This window comes from Lissotriton helveticus, chromosome 5_1 (genome assembly GCF_964261635.1).
Source record: "Lissotriton helveticus chromosome 5_1, aLisHel1.1, whole genome shotgun sequence".
Lineage (NCBI taxonomy): Eukaryota > Metazoa > Chordata > Amphibia > Caudata > Salamandridae > Lissotriton > Lissotriton helveticus.
The window spans coordinates 332646262-332664702 of NC_136065.1; the positions used below are offsets into that span (position 1 = coordinate 332646262).

Sequence of the window (18441 nt, forward strand, 5' to 3'; positions counted from 1 at the left end):
AGCCCTAGATATATAGTGTATAGAATTTATTGTTCAGCGGTGTTTAAAAGAGTGAGCTAGAGGCCCCCTCCTGGTCCTTTTGCTTACAAAAGAATAGCTGTTGAGTGCTATCGCACACTGATTGGGAGTCACCTTCACAGCATTCCAGGAACAAAACCATCACTAGGAGAAATGCCATATTACCTCTGCTGCCTCTCAGTGCCTCTGTGCCACCGCCATAGCTGTACTTCGCTCGGTCGTACGATGCCCCATGGGTGCTAAGGTGGTGGGTGCTTCGGGTCTTCTCCGAGTTTGTGAGGAACCCATTTGACTTCTCACTAAGAATACAAAGGCAGTTTCATTTCTCTACACATTTGCTTGGTTATTATGAAATCAACAATAACAAAAAATAGACTTCACACACAGGAAGGCATATCTAAAAACAGCTGCACAAGTGTTTATTTTTGGACTTGAATAGTAATTAGGGGAGATGGTCGAGGCAAGAAGAGGGGTTAGTTTGCTGATTGCTGCTTGGACACACAAAACAGTCAGAGAAGGAGTACAGCTTGAAACCACAATGGGTTTCCAGACTGGAGGTTGGGTGGTCTTTTCCGGCACTAACTTTTTATATGTGCTTGCTGGCAAACTACATCAATCCTTGGGCAAAAGAAAGACTAAAATGCAATTCAAGCATGAAAAACATATATCAATTTTAGTGTAGCGATAATAAAATCTTAATTTAGACTGTAACGTCCATAACCTCTTGTGCGTCGGACAGCCCCTGGACGTCTGACATCACGGTGGGCGTGTGCGTAATATTGACACTTGTTTGTTTTGGTTTAGTTGAAACTTTAGCTCCACTATGGCATAATTTATTTTAAAACAACAAAAGTAGGGTTGGTGTAGCACAATCTCGCTAAAGTGCAGTTTTTAGCCTATGGCTAAACAAAAAAGTTACACACAATAGAGTAATATACCATTCCCTAAATAAAATCAGTAGTATGATTCCCTAACCGCTAAATACAGGGTATACACCTCTGGGTGCACTAATGTAGAATAAGCATACTGTAAAGGACTCAACCTACATAGTGTGGCTAGCTTCATCATAAGTCCTCTAGAACTGAGATGAAAGAAACCAATTGAGCATTGTATTTAGGCCCTAAGTGACCTTACAATAATACACGACTAGGCCCTGATAACAACTAGACCATTTTATTGGTGTTACTTTTCCACGTGATTAAAGAGGGTCCAACGTGAAGCTTTTCTGCACTGTCTCTATGGCTATATGTCTAGGTGCACAGAATGGCCTTCATCAGCACTGAGAACGGATTTAAGGGTAAGCACCCAAAAATACTAAACGCTTCCTCCTGTTAGAAACATGCGTTTTCCTAATCCACATCTAGAATGAACTGACTTTCTAGCTTAGTCTGAGCTGCATCCTGGTACCATTTAAACAGGACTGGCTAGGTTAGGGTTTTAAAATTTGTTGCAGATGAGGCTCAAGACAAATGAGATGTGCCAGGAAATTACGGATTGCGGGCCTTTGGGAACATACAGGTCAAACACATTGCTATAATTCAAAATGCCAAATACGGGTAAGAACCTAGCTACAACCCCTTCATGAATAACTTTCATGACCTGGAATATCAGTGGGTGAATACGTCCAAAAAGGTTAGACTGTTGAGGCGTACCTAGACCGACACGGAATGGACATAGAGTTGCTAGCGGGACGAAGGAGACGCCGGCATTCCAGTTCGCCCTGATCTTCCAGGCAGGCGGACACAGTGGACGCAGCGGGCGCGGCAGACTGACACTGAGGTTTTCCGCTGCTTTTCGAGCCGAGGGGGGCGAAGTGCCGAGTGCCGAGGTGCCGGGGGGAGCGGCCTAAAGCGGCGATACAGCGAAACAGCGAAAACGGTGCAAGCGGACAAGCAGTGGCGGCTTGCGTGAAGAGCGGCAAGCAAGCGGTAAGAAACGGCAAAGGGCGGCGTCCAGGCAGAGTGCTGCGCCCCTGCGCCCCTCTTTTCTGACGCCGTAGCCGCTAGCCGCTAGTCGCTGCACCCCACGCCCCAGCCACATCAGCCGCTGTATCACGGACACAGACAAACCCGCTCCTCACTCTCCCCCCCCTCTCATGGTAGCCGTCTCCTGCGGCAGTATCTGGCAGCACCTCAGTAGCCTTGGTTTTCCGTGCGGCGGGGGCCGCATAGAAGTTCGGCGTCCCAGCTGGCGGGCCGGCGGGTGTGCCACTTGCGCTGCCTGAACAGCTTGAGCTGCCATTCTGCCATACTGCTAAGAACAGCTAAGTACTCATCTACCCCTTGGGGAGTGCACGTGAGCAAACACGCGGCAGGTGCCGCCAACTCCAACACCGCATTGATCTGAAGAGCGGCCGAGAGGCGACGTGGCGTGACCGCAAAGTGCAGCGGCGCACTATCAGCCTTGCCAGTGGTGCACCTCCTCAGCAGTTCCGCCGTTGTGGGGCCAGCGAGGGTCGGCACCGGCCCGCCGGACAGCTGACGGCGGAGGGAGCAGGGCGCAGGCGGTCCGCCATGAGGTCCGGAAGGGAAAGAAGACCTCCAGCGACTCAGCCTAATAAACGGAAACGGAACAACACAAGCACATCAACAAGTCCAGTGCCACCCGGCACGACCAAGCTGACTAAGCAGACCAAGCTGACCCCCTGTGGAACAAATGCATCTGAAAACACAATAGGGTACGAAACCTCGCTGGAAGGAGCTGACGAAGGACCCAGCATCAACCCACTTGATGGACAAGCAGAAGGACCAAGACTGGGAGCAGAGGACAGTCTCGCCTCAACACCTGAAAAGACCGGAGACAACAAAACAAAAAGTAGTCCATCTCCAAAACAAGGGAGGCGCAAGAGCCACAAAAGAAAAAATAATCAACAATTAATTAAACTGTCAGGACAACAAAGTGAAACAAAATACAACTTTCAGCCAAAAATCTATACTAAATTCAATTTCCTAAAAAACCCAGGGAATGCAATCTATTCTTCGAATGACTCCATTACTGGTCTCCAATCCCCTCTGCAACCAGCCAGTGAGCCCAACGCCTGCCCCGCGACTACAGGCCACATCATAGCGGAAATCCACACGGCACCAATGCCAAATGAAATAACAAACCCAACTGGACATGGAGAAGACAACCGGGACAACCTGGCACAACAACACACTAGAACACCGTCAAAAGAAGGCCGCATCAGCCAGGCACTTCCACAAGCGGCATACTCAGAGGAAATTCAACTAACAAGCCCGCCACAGTCACCCGTTGTATCGAACAACCAAGCAAAAGGGCACGACGGGAACTCAGGGCCCCCCAGAAGCAACCCGCGTAACCAGCTTGCAATAACAACCCACTCCCTCCCCATTCAAGATGCAGCACTAGAGGAGGAAAAAAATCAGAGAAACCGAAGACCACCAGGTTCAAAACACTCACGTAAACATAGAATCAAAGCCTCATAGCAACACAAGGACTTCCGACTTCCTAGAGCTAAAACTAGATCATGAAATTTCCATATCAACTTCCTCACCAACTAAGGATATGACCTTCCTGAATTCGGAAGAATGGATAGACCTGGAGACAGCATATAACGGCAGGCAGCCCACAAACAATATCAGTGAAGAAAGTTCACATCCGCCTCCAGAGAGGACTACGGACCCAGTCAATACTTTTTGGATCTCTCTTCTCAATACAATACAGCTATCTTCAACGGCCCTACAGTACCAATCTGATAAGATGGACTTACAACTATCTGTCCTGCAAAGCTTAGCAGAGGCCACAATGGGGATAGATAGGAATTTGGCTGACCTGAACGGACTCATAAAAAGAGGACAAGAGTCAGTCAAATTAACCGAAATAGACAGAACTATCTGTACCTGCTCGTTAATAATCCACAAGTTATCATCATTACCTACGATGCTGAGCAACCTTTTGGATGAAATAAAACTAAACACCATAAAACTCCCCCAAGCGGAAGTTAGGTTGGAGAGGCCCGACCTAAAATCAAACGCGGCAAAGCCATCTCCTACAAAGGCAGGACCTCTAGAAAAAATTACCGATATGCAAAAACTTAATTCGCCAGGGGGTCAAACCCAAAATGTCATCCTCACAGCAGAAAAGACCACTCAGAACACTCTCACAACAGGACAAACTAACGAACCAGGGAGCCCACAGAATGCACGGGCGCGTCGTAAGCAAAAAAGGAAGGGGCGCAACAGAAAGGTCAACGAGGACTGCCAAGGAGAAAACCGGAATTCCACAGCACCGGAAGGCATGGGGCAACCAGCAACCGGCGAGCTTCAAAGGAATGACAACCCCCTTCACTGAAACCAGAAACCCCATTGCCCTCAACTGGTACGTAAATAGAAGGATTAGGAACCCTTACCACCAGTGTGGGTCCAATAAACCAACCAGAGAGAAAACAGACAGTAAGCAGAAACGAGTCAACAGGCCGACATCGAATAGAGCCGGCACTAGGGCAATCGGATGGCCACTCAAGGTCAAAGAATATAAATTCGGAGGAAGAAATAGAAGATCAGGAAGAGCCAAACCCCACCAAAGACGACGTGACACTGAACAATTCTATAACACGGTGTACCTGCAAGAAGACGAAGACGACATCTACTAAAGCAAACCCTCAGACTCCATGCATCACAAACACCGGTGATAAGCATTCTAGTGACCAATCTCAACGGGATATTTCAAAGTGCAAACCTAACGAACAGAACATCAAACCCTCAGAGCGAACATACGCAACCAAGGAACAGCCCCATCAGAAAACGTTGTCCACAAGGGAAATAGACACAGAAACAATCTTTTTCATTCCCGAATAAAAATCCAAGGGAAGAGTAGACATCCTAAATAGGGGCAATATACTAAAATTAATCAACTCAATAGATAAACTAAAATCTATAAACACCTCGGACTTGCTTTCAATTGAATTCCATCCAGCAACACACCCACAAGGGAACGAGAAAACAAGGGCCACGTGGAAAACCAGGGAGGTAGCAAAATCAATCATGGAGAATGCATCTAGCTTCTCCCAGTGGGGAATTCAGCTTGAACTAGAAATAAAACCAGCTTACCCTACCCCGCTACTCGAAGATTGCAAGGAAGAACGACCCCCACTGGATAAGTCAATACTTAAAGGAGCACGAAGCTACTCCCCAGGACGGGAAAAACACCTGGCGAAATCGCAAAGCCCAATGTTTCAACGAACAGCCCCTTGTAAAGAAACAATAACTCGCACAATAACAGGAAGCGACACCAACTGACAAACAAAGTCAGCTTTAGTCACCAATTCTGTGGGTTCCTTCAAAAACAAAAACAAACTCAATATTTGCAGTTGGAACATTAACGGACTAGCCGACAAACTGGAGGACCCCGAAATACTGAACTACTTGCAATCCTTTGACCTGATTCTCCTCCAGGAAACATGGGAGCCCAACAATATAGCCCTGCAAGGATACACAGCCTGGAAACACCCGGCCCGCAAAGAATCACAGTACGCCGTTGCTCCGGCGGCCAGGTAATCTTCGCGTCAATATCAGTTATAGGAGAAATCAAACCATCAAGCATAAATATTACCCCGCCGGAGGAGGAGCTTAGCGCACACCCAAGATGGTCGCGTGAGCTCAGAGCTCCCGGACCTTCGCCACCTCCACCGATCATCCTGTATCTTATCCTGATTTAGACGACGGGCTTTTGTGATCGTGACCTGGCTGATCATTTATCCGTTTCCAGATTGCGATTTGGTCCACGGGAACCGAAGATAAGGACTTTTGAACATTTCTGGCCTGCTCCATGGTACTGCCCCGGGCTTGCCTTCTCTGCCAGCCGGGTGGTAATCGAATAACAACGGCCCAGGCGGGGCTCCTATGCCCGGTCTTCTACTTTCAGTTTCGATTCCTGTGGTCTGGCCTCATTGACTTTGCCTTGGTCGCCCTGGTCGCTTGTTTCTTTCACTACCACGTCATCGTTTGGTGATCTGGACTTTCGCTGCTCTTTGATCAGTGGCTGGCCCTCCACCTATTCTCCGAATTGATCCGGGCGTATAGAGTGTCGCCATTTTTACTAGGTCTCAGAATACCGTCCGGGGCGCACGACCTAAAATGACTACCAAGCCCGAGGCGGAGAGGCGCAAGACCAGACCGGCAACTCGGGGAGGTCCTGTGCAGTCCAACGTTATGGATCGCTATACCCTCACTAAGAGCTCTCCGAGTGGTATGACTAAACCCCCGGCCACCTTTGGGGATGACTCCCTGTTGGATGAAGAACCGTCGTTGAAGGACGTCATGGGCGCCATTGCTGGGATGAAGGCCGCGTTGGGACAACAATATGAGGCCCTGACTCACAAGCTGGACACGGTTGCTATAGATGTTACTCTGATCAGGGCAGACCTCGGAAAGACTAACGAGAAGGTCAAATCCCTTGACATTAAGACATCCAGTCTTGTCGCCGACGTCTCTGAATTACAGACGGAGGTCGGTAATTTGAGATCCGCCCGTGACTACCTCTCTCGACGCTTGGACGATTTTGAAGGCCGCGCACGACGGAACAACGTCCGGTTGGTTGGTGTCCCGGAGACGACGGACTCGTCAGCGGTAGACCTACTGGTGGAGGACCTTGTCCTGAATCACCTAGCGCCCAAGGGCCTGAGCAAGTTTTTCGCAGTGGTACGGGCCCACCGAATCCCGAGTGGCCGGCCCAAACTGGGAGCTTCTCCGCGCCACATCATTGCGCGGATCTTTAACTTTCGTGACAGAGATGCGATCCTGCAGGCGTCCCGCACATCGGGCCCTACGAAATATGAAAACGCCGCGATCAGCTTCTACCCGGACTTCACCCAACAGGTTCAGAGGCAGCGACTGGGATTTCAAGGGGTGAAGAAGAGAATGAGAGACAGAGCCATGAAATATGCCATGCTTTTCCCGGCTCGACTGCGTGTGGTTCACAATGATAGAACGTTTTTCTTTGACCATCCTGGAGGTGCTAGTGACTGGTTGGACTCGTTGCCCCCTGGACAGGAACAATTTGATCATTCGGAACACTCCGGTGGAGCGGAGGGCGGCCTGATGGAGCAGGAATAGGGAGTGAATCGGCTCCTGGACCAACGTATTGACTTTCGGCAGTGGTTTGATGCTATGCTACTGTTGTCCGCTATTGTGTTGTCTTAATGGGGTGTGGGAGGGGGTCGGGTGTGTCTTCCTCCTCTGGGGTTCTTTTCGTAGATTAGTTGTATGTTAGGGCGACAGGCACACTGCAAGTTGGGGTGGCTTTTGAGTCTCACTCAGGGGTGCGGGGTGGGGGGTATAATGTTGGTTTGGGGGGTTGGGGGGTTCAAGTTTAGGGTTTTTTGTTTTATTCAAGGCATAGTACTGACGATCTCCTGTGTTGCAGTGTAGCGGCGGGTGTGGGGGGGGACCTGGGGTGGATGCTGGGATGGGGGATAAGGGACTACGCATTCTGTGTTGGAACGTAAATGGGTTGGGAGACAGAATTAAACGGGGGGTGGTTTTACAGTTGCTACGACGCTTGTCTCCTGATGTGGTTTTGCTTCAAGAAACACACTTGCTTGGTAATACGTGCCACGCCATGAATAGGCGTGGATACCGTCTCATGGCCCACTCGGGTTTCACTTCCGGCTCCAGAGGGGTGGGCATTCTGGTTCGGACCTCCCTCCCCTTTGCTATTGATGACGTTATACTTGATGATAGGGGGCGTTATGCCGCTATAGTAGGGCGCTGGGAAGGGAGGGTGATTACTTTACTCTCGGTTTACATACCACCAGGCCTTCAAACTACGACCTATGCTGATTTGGGAAAAGTGATCCTGGGAGTGCCCGAGGGTGTACTTTTAGCAGGGGGGGATTTCAACTCAGTAGTGTCTGGAATGTATGATCGTCACCCTCCCCGTGTCCTCGCTAAATCTCAATCCTGGCTGGGGGATTTCCTGGAGGCAATGGGTCTAACCGATTGCTGGCGTTTACATCATCCTGGGCAACGGCAGTATACTTTTCACTCCGGGGCCCATGGCAGCCTTTCGAGATTAGATTATGTTTTGATGCCCTCTTCCCAGGCTTCCCTCATAGGGGAGGTGAAACATCTTGCCAGGGGTATTTCGGATCACTCCCCGCTGTGGTTAGTTGTAAACGCTCGTCTGGGGTCGGGAGGTCGGATTGCCCCGATTAACCCATGGTACCTCCGTGATCCTAAGATTAGAGTGGAATTACTTAAAGCGATCGATCATTACTTTTCTGAAAATGTGGGTTCAGTGTCCTCTTCTGTCTCCTTGTGGGAGGCGTATAAAACTGTCATTCGGGGACAAGCCCTCTCATCGATTGGCAATGTTAAGAGGTGTAAGCGGGAAGAGGTTGTCCGTCTTGAGACTGAACTTACCATTCTTGAGGGAGAGTTGGACTCTGGAGCCTCCCCTGAGAAGCTGCACTTGTTAGACCTAAAACAGCACGAATATAGAGCACTTGTGACTGACGCTGCGAAAGAGATGGGTCGTGAACAGCAGGGGCGTCTGTATGATGTGGGAGATAAGGCTGGGAAGTTGCTTGCTTGGTTGGATAGGAGAGAATGCGCGAGTTGAGTTATCCCCGTCATAGTGGATGCGAATGGTGAAAGTATCACTGACCCTGCTGGGATCGTGGCGCGGTTCGCCGATTATTTTCGGGTAGTGTACTCCCCTGTGTCCGATCGACCAGAGCAGGACTCCCGCTTGCTTCTACGCGATATCTCGCTGCCATGCTTGTCTGACCCAGAGCGGGACCTACTGGAAGCTCCGCTCACGGTTGATGAAATTGCGACCGCTTTCCGATCGATTCGCTCCGGGAAGGCTTCGGGCCCTAATGGACTCCCCATCGAGCTTTACAAGCTCCGTCCCGACGTATTGGCGCCGTATTTGCGATCGATGTTCTTGGAATCCCTAGAGAAAGGGTCTCTTCCTCCTGATCAAAGGCTGGCCTCCATAGTGGTTATCCATAAGGAGGGAAAGCCGCGTGACCGCTGCGAATCTTTCAGACCTATTTCCCTGATCAATGTTGAACCTAAGATCCTGGCCAAAGTTCTTGCTACTCGTTTGATATCTGTTATAGGAGATCTTGTTCACCCGGACCAATCCGGCTTTATACCACATCGCAATACGGCACTTAATCTTCGGCGCCTCCATGGAGTCCTAGCGCGAGCCGGGACTCTGCGGGAGTCGGCCATCTTGGCGTCCCTAGACGCCACTATGGCGTTTGATACGCTTGAGTGGCCTTATCTTTGGGCGGTCCTTTCTAAATTCGGTTTTGGACCCGCCTTTATCCGTTGGGTGCAGCTGCTTTATGCCGGCCCTTTAGCCCAGGTAGTGGTGAATGGACGTGTTTCGGCCTCCTTTGTGCTTGGTAGGGGTACGCGCCAGGGCTGTCCTCTGTCCCCACTTCTGTTTGCTCTTGCCTTAGAGCCATTGGCGGCTTGGTTGAGATGGGAACCATCCTTGAAGGGTATTAGATGGTCTCCGGAATTTGAAGACCGTATATCTCTGTACGCGGATGATATACTCTTATACCTTACGTCGCCCCGGAAGTCATTGATCGTCCTTTTCGACGTTTTGACTTCTTTCAGTAAAAATTCCGGTCTAGTCATCAATTGGTCAAAATCTTGCGTTTATGTTCTTTCCGGCGATGCTCCCCTCTTGCCAAGTGGATGTCCTATTTCGGTGGTGCTCGAGGGATTCAAATATCTGGGAATCTTTGTTACCCTAGACCCCACGCTTCGTTACGAGCGCAATTTGTTGCCCCCTCTCCGACGTCTTCGGGCAGATATAGAAACGTGGAACAGACTCCCTCTCTCTCCCCTGGGACGAGCGGCGTTGTTTAAGATGATGTCGCTCCCCCGATTTCTTTATGCGCTTCAAAACACACTTGACGTAGTACCAGCCGGGTATTTCCGGAAGATTGAATGTCTACAGCGACAGTTGATATGGGGGGGGGCCGTTCTCGTATTGCCCTTTCGAAGCTCACGCTCCCTTGGTATGATGGCGGCATCGCACTCCCGGACATCCGTCGCTATTATTGGGCCTCTCAGTTAGGGGCCATCAACCACGGCATCTATGCTCATTCACTGAACCCGGCCTTTGCGATGGATAAATGGTTGCTGCCCGGCGGCGATTACAACAGGGCTCTATACGCGACGTCAGCCAGTAGATCTCTTACGGGTCCCACTAAAACAGCGGTGCAGGTGTGGTATCGGGCTACGGCGGCCACAGGATGGGCTGACAGACCGACCCGGGCTACTCCACTCTATGCCTCGGATAAACTTGGCTCCCTTTGGCAATCGAAGGGATTCGATCGGTGGGACATGATAGAGATCAGCAGGGTCGATGATGTGTGGATCAAGGGTAGGATCAAAACTTTTGAGGAATTGAAAGTTGAATATGGATTGAATGATAGGGAATCCTTTCGGTATGCGCAAGTCCGACACGCAGTCTTGTCTGTTTTTCCTTGCGGCTCGGACGTGCCGGAAGCATCCCCGCTTGAAGATAGGATACTAGATGGGCATGTCCCTGATAGCACTATCTCGCTCATTTATAAAAAACTGATTAATACTAGGATTGACTTATTGGAAGGCCTCCGAGGGTTGAGGACCGGTGATGGTCTGGAGCTCGATAATGAAGACTGGCAGGCCGCGATCTCTTCCCCGAAAGAGGTGGCTATCCCGGCACGCCTTCGGTTTGTCCAACTCAAAATTCTGCATAGGGTGTATGTGACTGGTCCGCGTCTGGTGCGAATGGGATTCTCGACGGATGGATTGTGCAGGCGTGGATGCGGTATGGTGGCCACATTTCTCCATATGATTTGGGAATGTCCGGCTGTGCTGAGCTATTGGAATCGCGTGCATGCGGTAATGAGTGAGGTTACGGGTGTACGGCTGATGCCTGAAGCGCGGAGGTGCTCGCTGAACGTCTGGGAGCCGAATGATTACAATCTGGCGCAGCTTCGATGGGCGACCTTGGGTAACATGATCGCCAAGCGTGACATTGCCCAGCTATGGGGCGCCCAGAGGCCTCCGACAGTCTTAGTGTGGAAACAAAACATGGATTGGTGCATGTTTCGAGAAAAAACGGTTTATGTTTCCCGTGGCACACCTGGCAAATGGGGGAAAATCTGGACTCAGTGGAACACATACCGTGGTGATATATGTACTCCCCCCATATCGGAATGTGATATTGACTTGTCTTCCTCCCAACCTGATGTTTCCTCCGCAGGATTATAGATGTTTTGTATACTTCTGATCTCCTTTTCCCCCCCCTCCCCCCGATTTACTGGTTGCAACAATATCTGATTTACGTTTGTACCCCCCCCACGAGCCGAATGGTGACACAAGTCTATTGTAATGCCTTGCTATGTTTTGTTTTTCTGTTTTCTTGTTTTTACTTTCAATGAAAAGTTTCAACAAAAAAAAATATATTACCCCGCCGAACGCAATACAGGCAATATCACTCACAACTGATAAAAACCAAGGAAGCCATCAGTTACTTGTAGTTAACACATACATCCATCCTAAGAATAAGCTGACTGGGTCAAATTAACTAGTCCAAGAGTTAACAAGACTCATGGAGGATGAGGAAACGGATAACATACTATTGGCGGGCGATTTTAACCTCCATCTATTTGGTGAACTGGCAACCGACGACATGACGCAGGAAATGGATACAGTATGGAAAATCCCAACTCAATCAATCCCCTCCAGATACAAACATAGCAACACTGCTTCTCAGCTAGTAAAAGCCCTAGAGCAATTGAACCTGCGCGTTCTCAATGGACGATTCAAAGAGGATATCCCTCCAGCACCAACATACCACTCGTCAATTGCCTCATCCTACCTAGATTTCATGCTAGTTACACTCCCGCTGTACGACAAACTACATTCATTTAAGATAGGAGACAGAGCTCAGAGCGACCATTTGCCGCTAGAAGCTCACTTAGCCCTGACCTGTAAGAACGAAGCAGCAGAAACAAGAAGTATGTGTACAGAATATACCGCTAACTACAAGCGATTACGATGCAAGACCACGGAAATGGAAACTCTTGCAATCAGTGCAAAAACAATAATACAGGAAATATCCAATACAACCGGCAACCCCCTTGTCCTTTGGGAACATTTTACAGCGGCACTAGGAGAAAAGCATGCCACAGGGAAGAAAGTTCAAAAAGGGAATACTACAAGGTTAATGCTTGGCAAAGTAACAACAGCAGAAACAAAAAACATCAATCTTGAAATAAAAAAGACCCTCAGGCAACTCCGTCAAGATCCAAATAACATGGAAATTCAACTGCAGCTTCGCAGGTCAAAAGCATTGCTACAAAAGAAAACTTGGGAAAGGAAAAGGCAATTGAACGAAGAACTATGGGCTAAAATTCTACATAATTCAAAGCAGAAGAATAGCTCTAGCTTTTGGAAGACCATCCACAGGCTTCAACAGCCAGACCACAACGGTATTAACTCTGAAATACCGGAATCCGACTGGGCCAACTATTTAACAATTCACTTTAACACAAACGACCCCGCAATGAAGAAAGCCGGAGGGGCAGATTTGGAAGAGGGAGCTCTCCACCAATTGGACAAAACTGTCACACTCACCAAAAAAGCAAACCAAGCGCTCAAAAAGAAAACAACCGGGCCCCACACTCCAGCAGAGGACGAAGCCAGTCCTATGATAGTTGAGCCTAGAATACTTGAAAATGAACTATCGGCTCAGGAAAGAACAGATACTATTCTTAAACAAATCTCGAAGGGAAAACTTTAGGGGGCCCCAGGACCAAACGGGATCCCTCCGATATTATACAAACAGGATCCAGCTTTTTGGTGCACTACATTGACTCCAGTATTCAACGAAGTAAGGGAAACAGGAAAAATACCAACATCTTGGAGTGGCTCGATAATAAGCCCAATATACAAAAAAGGCGCTAGGATCGACCCAAGCAGCTACCGTCTGATTGCCCTGATAGACGTAGAGGCAAAGTACTACGCAGGCCTCATCTTGAAGGATCTAACAACATGGGCAACAAAAAAGAACATCATCCCAGCTACACAGACGGGCTTCCGGATGGGCCAGGGTACCCTAACAAACATCATGGCGTTAACCCTATTGTTCGACGCAGCAAAAACGGCAAAAGCTCCCTGATCGTGTGCTTCATTGATTACAGCGCCGCATTCGATCATGTAGATCGGCACAAACTATGGCGGAAGCTGAGCTCATGGGGAATACCTGGCCCCCTCCTACAGCAGCTGGAAATGTTGCATACCGACACATGGGTCCAAATAAAACTGGGATCTGACACACACCTATCGAGAAAAATAAAGACCAGCAAAGGACTAAAACAGGGCTGCGTCCTAGCGGCAACATTGTTCAATCTCTTCCTCGCGGACCTTCCCGAAGAGCTAAAAACAGTTACATCACACGCACCTCGGTTAGGAAATATTACGCTCTCAAATCTGCTTTACGCAGATGACCTGGTCCTCATTAGCCGGTCTCCTATTGGCCTCCAAAACCTTCTGGACAGAACCAATACATTTTCAAAAGCAAATTCTTTAACAATCAATCTGAACAAAACCAAAGTCATGCCAATGAACTACAACAAAAAACGGAAACCCGCATGGTACCTGGACAATCAAAGATTTGAACTGGTGACCTCATATAAATATCTAGGAGTCATAATAGAGGGCAACGGCTCCTTCAAGCAACAACTAGAGGCCATTCGCCGGAAGGGCATCACTTTCCAACTATCAACAAGGCCCCTGCAGAAAGCTCTCCCTGACAGGACATTAGCGCCACTCTTACAGGTAATAAAAGCTCGCCTACAGCCTATGCTCTCCTACGGCAGCAAATCAATGCGAGGTAAAGATGCAAGTACTCTGGACAATACTATCAGTCGTGCATATAGAGCAATCTTCCACCTCCCTAAAAATTCTTCGCCCGCTCAAATTCGTCTCGAATTTGGACTGCTGAAACAATCTGTGGAGAGGAAAGGCCAATATATAAAAAGTTGGCGCAAAATTAAAGACGCCGAGCAAGGATCCCTAAACGCCAACCTATGGATTGAGCTTAACGCCAAAGAAATCTCACCTGCAAGGGCCTACCTAACAAACTCACTGGAGAGCCTAGGACTAAATACGCTCTGGGAAACAAAAACGGATTTTGGGACCTTTAAAAAAGCAGTGTCGAAAGTCATCAAATTGGTCTCCTCACTTGAGGACCGAGCCACCCTAACCAAGAGAGCGCATGGATGGGTTGTGCTTGAAGGGTACAGAACCACAAAGACACAAGAGTACCTATCAACGGGCCTCACACAAAAAACAAAAAATAAGTTCCTAAACATGCGCTTAGGCAACATACCCATAGCACGTCATCTGGCACCATGGAAAAGGCCTAATCCATCAAACGCATGTCGCCTTTGCCAATCTGCAAAGGAGGATCTTTGTGTCGGGGAGGCGGGTTCTGGGGATGCCAATTCTGAAGTACCCTCGGACTGGTGGTCCGCATTGCCGCTGACCCCCCTTTCTGTTGTCCCTGTACAGACTGCTGCCACTGAACTAGGGGACTGGTGTTCAAAGGAGGACTCCGGTATGTGGGACTACACTGCGGAGATAGAGCACGGTCCCTTTAACCCAAGACGGCAGGCCGGCGAAGCCACGCCCACCTTCAGCGCGGACGAGCCAAAAGCCGGAAGAGCGCCGGAGAAGACGGACGGCGTTTCCCTGGAGGCAGATGGTGTGTTGGCGTGGAGACGGAGAGCGGTGCAGGCGGAGAGCGGAGGAGAAGACTAGGGAGAGAGCCCAGCGGTCGTCAAGCCAGGAGGCCACCGGTTTGGCGCTTCGCCCTGCCACGGTCCCACGGGAGGAGCGTGGCTGGACAAGGTACGGGGCGCAGTGGCGGGCTGGGTGGGGCGGAGTGAGACGCTAAGACCTCGAGACTCAGTGTAAATAGTGTATAGCCGAACCCCCTTCCCCTCACGAGCACCACGGACGGCTGTGTGTTGTTGTGCACTTGGTTTCCCTCACTCCCCGGGCCCCCTGGAAGTCCTGTGTGGACGTCCCAGTGACTGTGTTCTTTCTCTTTCTTTGCCTTTTGGGGATTTCTCCGGAGACACGAGCCTGTCAGCAGACCGACACCAACTCGTCTTCCGACCGGAACGAGCAGTTAGACTGGTCTAGAGCCCTACGCCATTCTGGCTAGTCCCGGTTTCACCAGAGGAGTCAGAACGGAGACCTCTGACTTCGCAAGACTGAGAGCAACCACTAAGAGGAGAAAAGCCTATTTGAAAATAAAACCTTCACTTTGTGCACTATTTCCTGACTCTGCCTCTTTTGAAACTGATCATAGCATTCCTGATTCGCCATCCCCTGTGGTCCCCGCACCTGCCCCCTCACAACTGGTGTCAGAAGTGGGATCCCAGTCCATCTGTGATTCCAAGATGGACGCCCTGCTGCAGCATCTCATCAAGGGGCAGGAGAAACTCGAATGGGCCGTCGAGCGGCAGATGACATCGGCCCAAGCCGACAGGGACCTATTCAAGAACACTATAGCCGCCCAGATGGACAATATGCAGAAAACAATGTTACACCCCACAGGGCTGGTTCCAGCAGAGACTAGAGCACATGTACCTAGCCCGTCCGGAATAGCGTTACAGAAATATGTGCACGGTGAGGACCCTGATGCCTTTTTGATGAATTTCGAGAGCGCGCCCAGGGCTCTGGGTTGGCCTGAAGAGAAGTGGCCGTTCTTCTTGGCCCCCCTGCTGACTGGGGAGGCCCAGTTCGCATACCAGGTTGCGAACCCTGCTGGGAACGCTCCCTATGCTCTGATCAAGAACGTGATCCTGGACCACCTGGGACTGGACTCCGAAGCATATCGCGTCCGGTTCCGCAAAGAGAAAGGGATCCCGGGAGAAAACCCAAAAACCCTTTTCTTCCGCTTGAAGATGATGGCCGATAAATGGCTGAAATCCGGCACCAGTACAAAGGAGGAAATCCTCGCTCAAATATACCTGGAGCAGTTCATGGAGGCGCTCCCCTATGGTACCCAGAGGTGGGTGAGACAGCACTCGGATCTCACGGTGGAACAGGCAATAGAGATGGCCGCCAACTATGCACGCGCACAGCCCAGGGGCATAGGATGGGATCCGGAGAAAGCCACGAAACAACCGACATCGGGAAGAGGAGAAAAGAAAACCAAACCCCCCCCGGAGCCCTTCCGTCCTCGCCCTATCCGGATGGAAGCACCCATACCCAGAGGCCCTCAATGCTTCGAGTGCGGAGAGTGGGGGCACATAGCACGCCTTTGCCCCAGGAGAAGACCACCAGAAGAACCCATGGAGGTGGGGTATCTCCCCAAGGCAGTCCTCTACTCCGCGGAGCTGGGCTCATCATTCCATGTGAGTATACAGGTGAACGGGTATAGCATCAAAGCCCTCCTGGACTCTGGGTGCAGGCAGTCAGTGGTGCAAGAAAGGTTTGTCCTGCCCGACCAATATGTCCCGGATGCGATAGTACACATCCGTTGCGTGCACGGGGACATAAAGCCGTATCCAGTAGCCCAGGTGTCCGTTGTCCCTAGTAATCTCCCCGAAAGTACAGTAAGGGTGGGAGTGTTGCAGACCCTCCCTGAGGAAATGATCCTTGGGGTGGACAATCCTGGCTTCCTGGATCTGTTCCGGAGAACAGTGTACGAACGTCCACAGAACGAGCCCAATCCCCATTCGGCTTTGGTCACTGCCGAACCATGGGTCCTGGACCGCAGCTTCCGGTTCGCCCAATCAGAGGACCGTACTTTGTTCAACGCATGGGAGGCCGCGCAGGCCACACAGGAAGAGGGCAATGAAACATATCCCAGGTTCATCCTAAAAAGAGACCTATTGTACAGAGAAGCAGCGGCGGGAAAAGAGTTACAGCTCTTGGTTCCGACGTCTTTCCGCGAACAGGTGCTGTTCTTTGCCCATACTCATCTCACGGCAGGTCATGCGGGTAAAGAGAAGACCACAGAAAGCATCATCCGGCATTTCTACTGGCCAGGGATCTACAGAGATGTGCAAGAGTACTGCAGGAAGTGCGAAATATGTCAGAGGAGGAACACACACAGACCCCCGGCGGCCCCCCTGCAGCCAATGCCCATCATTGGGGTGCCCTTTGAGCGAGTGGGGATGGACCTCATCGGGCCCCTCCCGAAGACTCCCAGAGGACATCTCTACGTGCTAGTAATCGTGGACTACGCCACAAGATACATTGAGGCCTTTCCCCTGAAAACTCCCACAACCGCCAATGTGGCTGAGAAGTTCGTAGAGTTGTTTTCCAGGGTGGGCTTTCCAAAAAAAGTGGTAACCGACCAAGGTACACCGTTTACCTCACGTCTCATGAAAGAAATCTGTACTTCCCTGGATATACACCATCTGAAAACATCCGTGTACCACCCACAGAGAGACGGTCTTGTGGAGAGGTACAACCAAACCCTCAAAGCTACCCTGAAAAAGATGTTGTCCTCCGAAGGACCGGCCTGGGACCGGTTACTCCCGTTGGCCCTGTACGTACTCCGGGCCCAAAAACAGAGTAGTCTCGGTCATTCGGCCTTTGAACTCCTGTACGGGAGGATACCAAGGACCCTGTTAGAAATAACCAAAGATGCCTGGGAAGAGCAGGAAGACCAAGAGAGAAACACCCCCCTGGAATACACAGCACAACTGAGGTCGAAGCTGGGGAAGTTGCGAAGCCTGGCTTATACAAACCTCGAACAACAACAGAAGAAACAAAAGAAGACATACGACCGAGGGACACGACTACGACGACTGGGGGTAGGCGACTGGGCCTTGGTGTTATTACCCTCAATCACGAAGAAAACCGAGTGGGTCGGTCCATACGAAGTAACCGAAACGATAGGAGAGACCACCTACAGGCTACGCCTCTCTCCATCAAAAACCCAGACCTACCACATAAACATACTCAAAAAGTGGATCGGTCCCACACCCAGGAGTGCCCACTTGGCGGTCCCAAATAAAAGAACGGACGACAACACCCTAAGACACCTCGTGGTAAACCCTGACCTGTCGGACAGTCAACAACAAGAATTAAGGGAAACTCTGGTGCCCTTCCTCTCTGTGTTTTTGGATTTACCAGGGAAAACTCACCTGGTGGAGCACCGCATCGAGACGGTCCCCGGGAAAACAGTACGACAGAGGCCCTATAGGATCCCCGCCGCCCGGAGAGACGCCGTAAGACAAGAAGTACGGGATATGTTAGAGCTAGGGGTGATCCGACCGTCATCCAGCAACTGGGCCTCCCCGATAGTGATGGTGCCCAAACCTGACGGCACAAAACGCTTTTGCATGGACTTTCGAGCACTGAACCAGATATCCTCATTCGACGCATACCCAATTCCCCGCGTTGATGAGTTGATTGA

At 50.3% G+C, this 18441-nt stretch overlaps 1 protein-coding gene across 1 annotated transcript in view; it reads right to left on the minus strand.

Moving 5' to 3' along the window:
* LOC144753143 (uncharacterized) overlaps positions 1 to 18441 on the minus strand; it is a 101127-nt gene that overhangs the window by 53515 nt on the left and 29171 nt on the right. Inside the window, exon 2 of the mRNA XM_078640920.1 lies at positions 184 to 317. Coding sequence (XP_078497046.1) covers positions 184 to 317 — 134 coding nt within the window. The remainder of the gene's footprint in view (positions 1 to 183; positions 318 to 18441) is intronic.